Consider the following 13,887-nt stretch of genomic DNA (forward strand, 5'->3'; position numbering starts at 1 on the left):
AGCAGGAATATTGGACTGCAGTAATTTAAGAGTTTATCCACGGACCATATCCATATTTATCCATATACTGTTACACAACATGCGTTCTCTTTCTCAACTATTTAACGTTCTAAAACTGACTGTCTTTAACTGGATACTCGCCAAAACGGGCATTTTAGCGTTTTAGCGCAGTTAGCCACTCATTTTGGTATTTGTGGCTCACAAGCTGTTTGAGACTGAGCGCGGATTGTGCTCTCCACTAATATAGATCAGTGGTGGTGCGCACGCGTTTGGTGTAAGCGCGAAACCTGCGGGAATGACTAAAATAATGCGCAATACAAGCACTATTTAACCGGAGCGAATGAGACGTGTGTGAGAGAGAAGGGGTCGTCGGAGAGAAGAGCGAGAATGCACGGCTGACGTTTTTGCCTGTGCCGCTGGTAACAAAACGGAGCGGCTCGGAATCGGAAAGAAGTGAGACTGACCGGCCGATCACTGATCCGGGCTGATCATGAGGAAAATCGGCCGATTCCGATCCCTGGCCGATCGATCGGTGCATCTCTAATAAAAATTGCTATGTGTGATTTTCTGCACAGTAGTTCCAGAGGCAGGATATCTGATATTGTATGAGGTCCAAGTCCTTCCTGTTTGTGCACTTTTTACTGCTTTGTGGTGGACAAAGAATTCAAAGCAGCCCCTCTGGATCACATAAATGCTAAAATGTTAACACTTTTTAGAATTGCACAATATAGCTCTTAACTTAAATATAGCTCTTAAGGAGTAATTACCATAGCAAGCAAACCATCTTGAAAGAAAAAAATGCAAAGAGGCAAAATCAGCTATTTTGGGATCATGGTTCCTGAGAATGATATACAATCACTCTTGTTCCAACAAATTCTTAACTTATCATACGTTAGGGCAAAATGAAGGGGAAGATGTAGGTCAAACCCGTAATGAGTTCTCTAGAGTAATGTGTTTAGTAGAGATTTGCTCGAGTGACAGCGAACTGGGCAACACCCATGTGTAACCAGGAATCCCTAAAGTCATCAAAATCAACAGCAGGCCAAATATTCCCACTAGATATATAACTGCTAAATACTGTGTGTTGTTGTGCAAAACAAAGATTTGCAAAGACGCATTGTGAGGCGCTTACATTGAGATTTTCAGAGGAAAACTGATGTATGAACAAAGTCTGAATACTCTGTAGGGTAAGAAAATATGCTATAATGACAGTAGGCTGCATTTTGCATTTGGAAATTTGTAGGAAATTTGTAAGAAATTTGAAAAAATTATGCATCAACTAAAAACAGCTTGCACTTTAAATCTGGCTGTATTGCAGTATTAATGTTATGAAAGCCCATTTCTGCCTGAAAAAACATTTAAAAGGTAATTGACTTTCTCATTATCACTACTTTATATCTCACAATTACTGTACGACTTTCTCACAATTCGTACTTCAGTTCTCATAATTGCGATTCGTTTTGCGTTATTGCCATTTCTCATGACTGCGACTTTATTTCTCACAATTGATCGCAACTGATTGCGCAACATTACATCACACAATTCCAACTGCGTTTCTCGCAACTGCGACTTTGTTTCTTGTAATTGTGAATCTGTTTCTCAGAATTGTGACTTCGTTAGCGGCTTTTCTTGTGATTGCGACTTTCTCTCAATTGCTACTTTTACATTGTATTTTTGACTTGGGTGATAATCCCTCAATGTGACTTTTTATATCATTTTATATTTATTTTAAAATTTTCTACATTTAATGCCAGTTCACACCAAGAATGATAACGATAACTATAAAGTTTTATCATTCTAATTCTATTGGAATAGGAAAGTCCACACATCAACTATAATGATAATGACACAGAGGAATTCTTTGAATTGTTGGAATCACTTTTAAAATTATTTTTTCCAGCTGATAAATGATAAAAACACTGACAGCCAATCAGAAACTATCCTGCTTTAAAGATGACAAAACTGCAGCGTGTGCTTAGAATGGTTATCGTTCTTGATGAGAACAGGCTTTTACCCATTTTATTTTTCACTCCGAGGCAGACATGGTCACCCTTATAACATGGAGAAACATTCTGGTGGTTCCTGCTCAGAATAGACAGGTCTCAAGTTTCAAGTTCTACCATGGTGTGATTCTATAGCCGTACAGCAATGTACAGTAGGTTCAAAGCCTCAGCAGTAGGCTAATGAAGTCCTGGGGTAAATAATCCTAGTTGAGTTTGCTTAAAATTTTTAAAACAGATTCATCTTTCCATAAATATGACTTTTAAGGACTCTTGCACTTTTTGTCCTCTTCTTCTTCTAAGATTCTGTCAGATACTGTACCCTGCAGACATCAAGATTTCTGGCAGCATCTTTAACTGATCCTGTTGTGTGGATGATGTGATCCTTACGATAACAAACCCACAACTTTCCACTTCCTCTAACGTTCTCTAACCTACTGGGAACAGAAGGAAGGATTATAAAGGAAATATGGAGGAGGACGTTAAAGACTTTAAACGTGATGCCGCTCCAGACAAGCAGGTCAAATGTCAACACACCCACACTGTAAAAAATGATATGATGAAAAAGCCATGACAACTTATGTTTTTAAGTTACTTTAACTTATAAATATTATTTAAGCAATTTCAACTTTTTTTTTATAAGTTATACTAGCTTCAACTTGATTTTTAAAGTCAGTTTAATGTTACTGAAATTCAAGGAGCCCAATTTAGTTCAGTGAACTTAACATTTTAAGTTGTAGCTTATTGGCACTAACCGGCCAAATCTCTGAACATGGATTCATGCGCAGGAGTCAAATTACCGGTAGCAAGTCAGTCAGGCTTCGTGCGTTTGAGTTGGTATTCGTTACTGAGTAAAAGTTAAGCGTTTTTATTTATTTATTATTATTGTATTTTTTAATCAACCGTTCAAGCTAGGATAATATAAGTTAACTTGAGGTAGACGACGCCGACATTTTTACAGTGCAAATGGTTTCAAATCAAAAAGGTTTGTTTACTCTGGATTAAAGTCTTTCCGTTACACTACAACAGGATGGCCAACTGTAACCATGTATTCGCTAGAATGAAGAGATTTAGGTCAACTTTGGTCTCATTTACAAATGGAAAACTCTTAGTAACCTTTACAACGACATGCAAAACTACATATCTGTGGTTAATTAAAATAACGGAGCCAGTCATCTGGGTATTAATATAAACCGTTCAACGCTTTTAGTATCAATCCTCTGAAGACATCATATAACACCATGAAGCAACTCTATAAATACAGGTGTCCAGATGTTTTTCTCAGATGGGTCGTGAAAAACTACAAACCACTATGAGAAGCATTATTGCTTCCACATGAACCAGCTGGAGTCTGATCAACCAGCCGGTAGGGTTGCTTTAGCGTGAACAACCCTGCCTTCACCTTAATTTTAGTATCAATCCTCTGAAGATATCATATAACACCATGAAGCAACTCTATAAATACAGGTGTCCAGATGTTTTTCTCAGATGGGTCATGAAAAACTACAAACCACTATGAGAAGCATTATTGCTTCCACATGAACCAGCTGGAGTCTGATCAACCAGCCGGTAGGGTTGCTTTAGCGTGAACAACCCTGCCTTCACCTTAAGCAAATCTGTGTTGCAAATTGGAGGGAATGTGAAATAGAATCCAACAGAAGAATGTATGCAATTCCACAAAAAAGCTTGTATTTTTCTGAGCATGTCATATTGTGATATACTACCCACAAGAAACGTATGAGAGGATCACGGCAGTCCAAAATGAATGGACTGGTTGTGTTATTTTGAGAGATGGACTCCGCAGTGCAGCAGATAAACTTTCAGCATTCACATCTGTGGATAATTGGAGTCAAGCCATTTTTAACTGAACTTCCACTGAGTCATATTTTTTTTAAAAATCACAAAATACTGGGAATAACCTAAAAGGCTCAGAAAGGCTCCGACAGCATTTGTGTTGGCCCTTTTGTTTGTCATTTCCACCTCATGAACTTCTGTGCAGCTTCATATTTCACAGTTGTTACTTTATATCTCACAATAGTGACTTTATTGATGATAACTGTAACTTTCTCACAATTGCGACTTCACTTCTGACAACTGCAACTTTATTTTTTACAATTGCAACTTTATTTCTCACAGTTGCGACTTTATATCTCACAATTCTATTTCGCACATTTTTTTATTTCTCAGATTTGCTTCTTTAGCTTTCAACATTTGCAACTCTCTCACAATTGCAATTTGCTTCATTTCTCACAATTGTTACTTTTTCGTAAAATTGCAACTTTATTCCTTTATTCCTTACTGACGTAACTATTGTCATCATTTGTAAGTCGCTTTGGATAAAAGCATCCGTTAAATGACTAAATGTAAATCTTATAATTGCGACTTTGACAATTGCAACTTTATTTCTCACTATTTATCATAAATGTAACGATCTCTCAATTGCAACTTTCTCACAAATGCAACTTTCTGACAATTGTGACTTAATTTCTCATATTTGCTTAATTTCTCACAATTGCGACTCAGTTTGCAATTTTTTTCACAATTGAAAAATATTTCTCAAAATTGTGCTTAATGTTCATATTTGCTTCCCCCCTCACATTCTCTTCTTTATTTCTAACACTTTCAAATTTGCTTCATTTCTCATAATTTCTTACGTTAACTTCATTTCTCATATTTATTTGTTTTCTCAAATTTTCTCATTTCTCACAATTGCAACTTCTCTGCACATCTTTCCTCATGCCTGTGGTGAAGCTGTGGTCAATTAATCAGAAATCCATTTTAAAGAGCAACGCCATAGTTCTAGTGTATTTCTGTCTTTCTCTGTGCTCAGAATGGCCCTTATAAGTCAACGCCATATTCCAGGAAGCGCAGATTGTGTAACACTCATCATGTAACAATCATTTTGCCCTATAGGCAGCAGAGGGACAACATATCCAAAAGCTCTCATAAACAACCACATAATCTTCAACAGAAACTGCACAGATCAAAAAAGCAAACACCTTATGGTGCATTTCAGAAATTGCATTAGGAAAGCCCGTATAAAAACAAGAGGGTGTTACACTTCAGTATCACTGCTGGAAATTTAGGATATAGACACACGTATTACAAAATAAGAACACATATTTATCTGTGCAAGTCACTACACATGTTCATTACAAAATAAAATGAGCACACAAATAGAGAAGAAACACCTGCAAGCAAATGATTCATCAACTGAGACACACTGGATGCCAGTCTGAGCCCGATGATCTCTACAGTCTGAGCAAGTCACACTAACAATGAGTAATCCAGTCTGACCAAAACTATTCAAGTTACATAAAACAGAATTCAGGAAACTTGCATAAGAAACACCATCATCATTGGAAAATGCTTAATGTTCAAAACATCTTACTCAGCATCTTCACACCCGTCAACTGTTTACCTGAGAACAGCCCTAACAAGGGACCAACACTGGTCTCTTAAGAGACTTTCCTGGAAAATCTATTCGGTAACTGTGTTTTGGAGCAGGTTTTTACATAGTAGACCATGTTGGACCAGCAACACATAGCTTTAAGGCGGTCCTTCAGATAGATTTCCCAAAACTGAATGTTGTCAGTTTAGCCAATGACTATATCAGACAACAGATAATATTACAAAAATCATGCTTTAGTGCTGTATTGCCATTATCTAAGAGATAAGCTACAAACCAAACCCAGACAGCTGACGAACACTCCAAAGGCTGCAGTAAATTATTTACACCACTTTTGAAACTAACCTGACAAAGATGTAATCAAACACCCGATTGGAAATCCAATACAAACTTGCCATAATTTATTTAATTCATTACCATAACATAAATATCGATCCTATTTATTTGTTTTAATATTACAATGTTATTTTCATATTTATGGCAACAGTGTAGGCCTATTCCGTCAACGCAGCGCGTGCCCAATATAGCGCATCACTTTAAGTATCCCAGCAGCTCGTGCGCTGACACGCGCTCAAATGAAGTGATCAGCAAACTTACTTTTTCCGCTGTAATGTGACTTTCGGCTTCAGCAACAGCCGCAGAATCTGTTTGACAGCGGTTGATATTATCCGTATAGCGTATCTGAGCTCTAACTTGTGTCACACACAAAGAAAAATGTTTGTATCTTATGACTCCATCCACTCGGTTGTTGAGATCAGTCGCGCTCGCGACTCACTGGCTGTTTATGCGCTTTATAATTAGAGGCGGCGCTTTCCATGACGCCCAATGGGAAGTTCAGATAAACTTGGAAGGCGAATCTCACTGTTACATTTTTTAGCAGTCGTTTGTATTTTACTTCATTCTGTGGACAAACGGTCTTGAAGGTTTGAGCTTAGGAAAACTGTCGTGTAAGAATGCTTAAAAAAAAAAAATTGTGTTGTGAAATATGTTTTGGGGGTGCATATCTGTCTATCCAAACGAATTATACCGGCAAAACGGTGTTTCATTAGTGGTTTAGGATAAGTCCAGGCTAAATATTAATCTACGGCCATTGTTTTTCTCTCTCTCTCACTCACACACACACACACACACACACACACACACATTGCGTCTCATGTTTTACTGCCCTGTACCAACTGTCCTAGACGCCTCGTGTTCCCAGCACCTGGTTTCTTTCCTTTATCATTCACTCTAGTTTTGCCAAACTCCCAGAAAATAGACCATCAGATGTGTATCTTCTTTACGCCAAATCTATTTTTCATTGTTTTTCATATTATGCTACTGTACTACATAAAAAGTTGAGTCTTGATAAATATGACGAGCGTGCATTTTGTCTTATCTACACCAGAGGAATAGCTGTGCTGGCGCGAGCAGCAGGTTTAATCACACACATGCTGACAGGTGTTTCATTAGGATAGGCAGCGAATGAGTGGTAAACGAGATGTTGTACTCTGTCGCCATCTGCTGGACTATTAAAGAATGTGCACACTTTATGCACATTGAAAGGGCAAAGTTGGGCAAAACCAAGAGTGCAATGAGATGTTCACGAGTCTATATGGAACAAAAACAGACTAACTCAAGACGAAACAAGAAGCCATTAAAATCTGTTTGGACTGACAACACACAGTTGTCACTAATAATAATTAAAAAAAAATCTAGCAATACAAATTATAGGTAATTCTGTTTACATATGTGTATGAATATTATACATAATTATACAATTATAGAATGTTATAAATAATTTAAAATATTGCCTGCATTTTTTACAAGTCAAATAAAAAGTAGTATTATTAAATAATCAAGTTAATAATCTATATAGCCAGTAGGCCTATACACTCAACAAGGCTGCATTTATTTGATAAAAAATATATGCATATATATATGTTTACATTTACATGTACATTTAATAATTTAGTCCAAAGCGACTAACAAATGAGGAGAACAATAGAAGCAATCAGACGAACGAGAGAGCAACAGTATGCAAGTGCTGTGACAAGTCTCAGTTAGTCTAGCACAGTACACATAGCTAGGTTTTTTTATAGAATAGAATAGAATAGAATAGAATAGGTAAGTGCTAGTATTAGTTCGTCAGGTGCTGGCGAACAAGATGTGCCTTTAGACGTTTTTTGAAAATGGCCAAAGACTCAGCAGTTCGAATTGAGATAGGGAGGACATTCCACCAACTGGGCACAGTCCAGGAAAAGGTCCGGGATAGTGATTTTGTGCCTCTTTGGGATGGCACCACAAGGCGTCGTTCACTTGCAGAACGCAAGCTTCTGGAGGGCGCATAAGTTTGAACTAGCGAGTTTAGGTATATTGGTGCAGCACCCGTTGTTGTCTTGTATAGGCAAACAGCAGTACCTTGAATTTGATGCGAGCAGCTACTGGTAGCCCGTGTAAACTGATGAAGAGAGGTGTAACATGAGCTTTTTTCAGTTCGTTAAAGACCACTCTCGCTGCTGCATTCTGGATCAGTTGCAGAGGCTTGATAGTACATGCGGGAAGGCCCGCCAAGAGAGCATTACAATAGTCCAGTCTGGAGAGAACAAGAGCTTGGACAAGGAGTTGTGCAGCTTGCTCTGGTAGGAAGGGTCTAATCTTCCTAATGTTGTATAAGGCAAATCTGTAGGACCGGGCCATTGTAGCAATATGGTCTGTGAAGCTTAACTGATCATTGATCACAACTCCAAGGTTCCTGGCTGTCCTGGAAGGAGTTATGGTTGACGAACCCAGCTGTATAGGTGGATCATCCAGGTGGATGCTGCACACTGGTGGTGGATGAGGAGATACCCCCTGACAATGTAAAGCGCTTTGAGTGCAGCTTCCGTCGGATCATCTGGTTGGAATGAGAAGTAGAGTTGAGTGTCATCAGCATAGCAGTGATAAGAAAAGCCATGCTTCTGAATGACAGATCCTAATGATGACATGTAGATGGAGAAGAGAAGAGGTCCAAGCACTGAGCCTTGAGGAACCCCAGTAGCAAGAATTTGTGACTTAGAAACCTCACCCCTCCAAGACACCCTGAAAGACCTACGTGAGAGGTAAAACTTTAACCATTGGAGTGCGGTTCCTGAGATGCCCATCTTTATGAGGGTGGACAGGAGGACCTGGTGGTTAACTGTGTCAAAAGCAGCAGACAGATCCAGCAAGATGAGTACTGAGGATTTGGAGGCTGCTCTTGCCAGTCTCAGGGCTTCAGTCATCGAGAGCAGGGCAGTCTCAGTTGAGTGGCTGCTTTTGAAGCCAGATTGGTTGTTGTCCAGGAGGTTGTTCTGTGCAAGGAATATTGAGAGTTGGTTGAACACAACTCGCTCAAGTGTCTTTGCAATGATTGCAAGAAGGGATACCGGTCTGTAGTTTTCTAAAAGTGCTGGATTTAGAGAGGGTTTCTTAAGCAGTGGGGTTATCCGAGCCTGTTTAAATGCTGTGGGAAACGTACCAGTGTGAAGAGAGGTGTTGATAATGTGAGTAAGGGCAGGTATGACTGAAGAAGAAATGGCCTGAATTATGTGAGTGGGGATAGGATCAAGTGGACAGGTAGGATGATTGGAAAGGATAAGCTAGGAGAGAGAGTGTGCATTTGTCGTTATGAAATTATCATCAGTTTGTGGTGTGGGGAATTGGTCATTGATGTTTCTTGTTTTATTTATGAAAAATATTGCAAAGTCATCAGCTGTAAGATCTGATGAAGGAGGAGGGGGAGGAGGACAGAGAAGAGAAAGTTTTGTAAAGTGTGCGAGAGTCAGAACAGTTCTTAATTTTGTTGTGGTAGTATGTCGTTTTAGCAGTGGAGACATTTGCAGAGAAGGAAGAGAGGAGTGACTGATACACACGAAGGTCGGTAGAGTTTTTATTTTTTTATTTGTTTGTAATATGTTACAAACAAATTCTGTAAAAATATTAAGAATAAATAAAAATATTAAGGAATAAATAAATAAACAAATAAATAAATAAATGTCTCTTAACTTTTAAACTCTTAACTTAAAAATGTTTCTTAAGCACCAGGATCATGTGACACTGAAGACTGGGGTAATGGGAGCTTTTCCATAACAGGAATAAATTACATTTTAAAAATTATTCAAATAGAAAACAGTGTCGTTTGTGTCGAGGTAGCATACTTTTGTACGATTTATTTGTTACCCTCATTTTTGAAGGACAGTGCGCTGTCGCTTTAATAATTGAGCCATCAGATGCAATATTGGGAGCCAAAAACCTTTTCCGGTCTTTTTTTCCCCTCACAAGTTTCCAAATAAAGCGCGTCCCAGGCACAGACAGGGTCTGTGATTCCCGCCAGGAGTGACTCGCCTAAGCACAAAACGATGCTGAAATTTGTGATAATATCCCTTTCCGTGGGCTTTGTGGTGGGCAGCTCAGTTCACAGAGGGGGACATCTGGACATCACCGAGACCCTGGAGGAGCATGTGGCGCAGGGACAAACCACTTTAAACGAGATGTTCAAGGAAGTGGAAAAGCTTATGGAGGACACACAGCAAAAACTAGAAGAGGCTGTTCACCAGGTAGCTATGACTAGAGAAAAATCAATCTGAGTAGACTGACATTTGAATTTTGTTTTGTGCCCTGGTCCTTTGCGCAGGAGGATTGTCGCTGACCGATTCGTGAACGAATTGTTCTTTTGAGTCGAATCTTTTAATTGAATCTTTTTTTAAAACCGGTTCACAAAACCTCGAACGAATAAGAGCGAACCGACTCAACAGATTTAGTTTTAATAGCAAATTTAGTTAAAAGTGCAAAATGTTTACCGATGTAGATTAATTTTAGTAGTGTTTAATGTAAATGTAAGTATATCTGCTTCTAAATTACAAACGTAACTTAATTAATAGTACTATTAATAAAACTTATGGGGACAACACGTAATATGCAATGAGACCGAATCACTTTTGAACTGATTTTTTTTTTTTTTTAATGAACTGGTTCAAAGAATTGGTTCGCTAAAATGAATCACTTCGTGATTAATCGCAAAATTTTCTTCTGAATTAGCAATATCAAATAAAAATTACAGTCAAAATATTCACATATATTAATATGAATCTTATCTGAATCAGATGGAGAATGAGTCTTCAAAATCGCTGTTACATAGACACAACTTTCCTGCCAGTTTTCACAATGAAACTACAACAGAGATCAAGGTTGGAAATCGGACTGTTCATCTGATAGAGAGAATCGACAAGGTATTTCTTATCTTTGATTCAGATTTTTATTTGCAAGCCTATATATGGCATTAACAGAACTTTGCGCTTTGCGTTTATATGCCTTAGTGTTTTTGTATATTGATTTACCTTGTATAACTAAACACCTGGTTTTCCTCTAGGAAACGGTTAATAAGACTGGAAAGACTCATTTTTCTAGAACTCTCATTCAGAACATTGAACGGTGGAATGAAGTAGATCACGTGAGTCTATTTCTCATCTATAGCCTTGATATCTCCTATAACTTGAAGTTGTATACTATCTCATTTCAGAAAAGTGATCTGGATTGTTTCCAGTCACATTAAACAGATATCAAACTTTCAATGCACAACCTGGTAAGTAAACGGTGTCCGGCTGCATTGGTCACTCTGGGCAGTGAGTTTTTCATCACCCAGGCAACCTGAGGTTAGAAAGCAGAGTTTATTTATTAAAACCAACATGGATTTTCCACTTCACCAGTCATCAAACTATCCGCTGTTTGCCTGGAAAACATGTGGCACATCATTACAGAGACTCTTCTAAACATGCTGAATTCTTGTAAACCGTTTGATAAAGTAGAGGGACGGATGGTCCGTATCAGTCCTCTTTCCACTTGTATTGCTCTGTTGCTGTGGTTACCACTAAAATATAAGCTGTTATTTCTTATAAGGCTAAATAAAAATGTCCTCTACAGGAATGAATCTTTTAAACGCTAAACCAAACAACATAAACACATTATGTCTTAGTTTTCAAGACTAAATGTGATGTATTCACTCTCAGTTCTCTTAAATAGCAGTAACTCTGTTTAATGGCTTTTGATTGAAATAAATTATATCTATTCCAGATTACACATATGGTCCTTATGCATTTCTATAGCAATTTAACAGACGGCAGTGTCATTAGAGGCTCTTTGGCCAGGCAGTCTTCTGGCATCATGACAATAATATATGGTTAAATTAGAACAGCTGGAAAGAATGCATGGAAAGTGGTGCGCTGGGGATGTGTGGTGGAGAGTTTGTGCCAGCAGCCATGTTGCCATGAGGCAGCACTTAGTGGTTTACTCTCGTTTTGCACAGTGGCAAATCTGAGCTCACAGTTAAAAGATAAGCATATATGTGAGGGATGATAATATAAAGCCGGTCATTATTGCAAAATATACCTCAGATGTGAACAATCAATACATTATTCCATGTATTACCATTTAAAATCAATTAATAAATACAAATATTTATGTGAAGTATGTGTGTGTGTGTGTGTGTGTGGCATATGTAAAATATTAATTTTTTTATATTTTATAATTTTATTTGGTTTTATATATGTGTGGGTATGTAGCATATGTAAAATATTATTTTTTTATATTTTATCATTTTATTTGGTTTTATATGTGTGTGTGTGTGTGTGTGTGTGTATGCAGCATATGTAAAAATATTACTTTATTATATTTTAGCATTTTATTTGGCTTTCTTTTAGTTTTAAATATATTAATTATTATTAAATAAATATATAATTATAAAAAGATATAAAGTAATTGTGAATTATATATGAAATACACACACGTTTTAATTCATTATTTTTAATTACAATGTTTTAATTATTTTTCATTATTAATTATAATTACATTATTTGATTATGAATTAATTTAATTTTTAATTTAATAATATATATATATATATATATATATATATAAAATGTTATGATTAAAAAAATGTAAAAAAGTATTATAAAATTTTAAATGTAATGATATATATATATATTAAATGCTTTAATCATTGAAATTATTACTTTAAATTATATATGTTTAAAATGTATATGCCTTTGCAAATATATTTAATTATTAATTTAATTTGGTTTTATGTAATTAATAAAAATTTTGTGTTCATGTTTTCTACAAATTTCCATTTTGTATTCTGTCTTCCAGAAGAACTTGGACCTGAACCTCCAGTTCTTCAAGAAAGTTGTTTTTGTACGTGAGGAATTGATGAGAGGTTTTTTCATGTGACTCACTCACATTAGTCTAGACTCCAGTCCAGACGCTGTAACTCTGGGGGGAAGGGTACGGCTTTGGCTTTGATGTTGACTGCTAAGTGGTAGGTCGCTGTTCCAGCTCTCACAGGATTTCTGCACCTCCACTTCTGTAAATGTGGAATTAATTTTGACACGGATGATGACATCATCAGGCATTAAAAAAGCACTCCGGTTTTTCCGTATTGAACAACAGGCCATTTTGAGACTATTCTCTGTTCTTCATCCAGTTTGTTTGTAAATATTTTCAGCACAGTGGAAATGTTCAAAATATTACGTCTTATTTCCCGTCTTTTGCTTAGGCTGTAAGGTTAAGTCACAAAATTTCCATCATATTGAGTTCCAGTGTCTCTAACAAAGTACAAGCACACAAACGGCTGTTTTGGATAAAACATTATTATATCCACTCTTAGTGGGAAGTGTAGCTGAGGCGGATGTTCCAGACAACACAAATGCAGTTTTGGTAGGTGGGCGTTTCTTTGGGTCCCCAACTGAATTTCAAAACACCTCGTTGGAATTTCCTGACCTAAAGTCCAAAAACAAAACTTACTATTACAATAGTAAACTTTTTCTTTGAGCAACCTACAGCATTGTCTCTAAACTATAGTTAAAGGACAATGCTGTAGGTTGCTCAAAGAAAAAGTTCCCCCAAAATAGAAAAAAAGGAAAACACTATCATCATGAATTCACCCTCATGTCATTCCAAACCTCGAAGACTGACTTTCTTCTGTGGAACCCAATAGAAGACATTTAGCAGAATGTCCATGATGTTATGATGTCGTATCCTGAAGCAGCAGAGTTTATTGTTTTAATAGGGGTCCTTGGGATGTTTGCTCAACTGTAACTGTAATAACAGTGTAATATATTGTCAGTTTCATTCTTGTTCACTCAGGAGTGTATGATTGATGAGGACTGTGGGGACAGCAGCTTCTGCCTGTATGAGATCATCACCTCCAAATGTGTCCCATGCCAGACGACTAATATGGTCTGTGCTCTATCTATCTATCCGTCCGTCCGTCTATCTATCTATCTGTCCATCTATCTATCAGTCTGTCCATCTATCTGTCTGTCCGTCTATCTATCAGTCCGTCCGTCCGTCCGTCCGTCCGTCCGTCCGTCCGTCCGTCCGTCCGTCCGTCCGTCCGTCCGTCCGTCCGTCCGTCCGTCCGTCCGTCCGTCCGTCCGTCCGTCCGTCCGTCCGTCCGTCCGTCCGTCCGTCCGTCCGTCCGTC

At 37.6% G+C, this 13,887-nt stretch overlaps 2 protein-coding genes across 3 annotated transcripts in view; one reads left to right on the plus strand and one right to left on the minus strand.

Annotated features, from left to right (window-relative positions):
* LOC107686639 (protein-methionine sulfoxide oxidase mical2b-like) overlaps positions 1-6,190 on the minus strand; it is a 61,228-nt gene extending 55,038 nt beyond the window's left edge. For both annotated transcript variants that reach the window (XM_016483704.1, XM_016483703.1), the window contains exon 1: positions 6,007-6,190. The gene's annotated coding sequence lies outside the window, so the exon portion shown is untranslated. The remainder of the gene's footprint in view (positions 1-6,006) is intronic.
* A 3,473-nt stretch (positions 6,191-9,663) lies between these two features.
* Positions 9,664-13,887, plus strand: part of LOC107686677 (dickkopf-related protein 3-like) — an 8,133-nt gene continuing 3,909 nt past the window's right edge. Inside the window, exons 1-4 of the mRNA XM_016483761.1 lie at positions 9,664-9,965; positions 10,512-10,637; positions 10,778-10,858; positions 13,549-13,641. Coding sequence (XP_016339247.1) covers positions 9,768-9,965; positions 10,512-10,637; positions 10,778-10,858; positions 13,549-13,641 — 498 coding nt within the window. The 5' untranslated portion in view covers positions 9,664-9,767. The remainder of the gene's footprint in view (positions 9,966-10,511; positions 10,638-10,777; positions 10,859-13,548; positions 13,642-13,887) is intronic.

Source organism: Sinocyclocheilus anshuiensis, unplaced genomic scaffold, assembly GCF_001515605.1.
Source record: "Sinocyclocheilus anshuiensis isolate Anshui unplaced genomic scaffold, SAMN03320099.WGS_v1.1 scaffold1102, whole genome shotgun sequence".
Lineage (NCBI taxonomy): Eukaryota > Metazoa > Chordata > Actinopteri > Cypriniformes > Cyprinidae > Sinocyclocheilus > Sinocyclocheilus anshuiensis.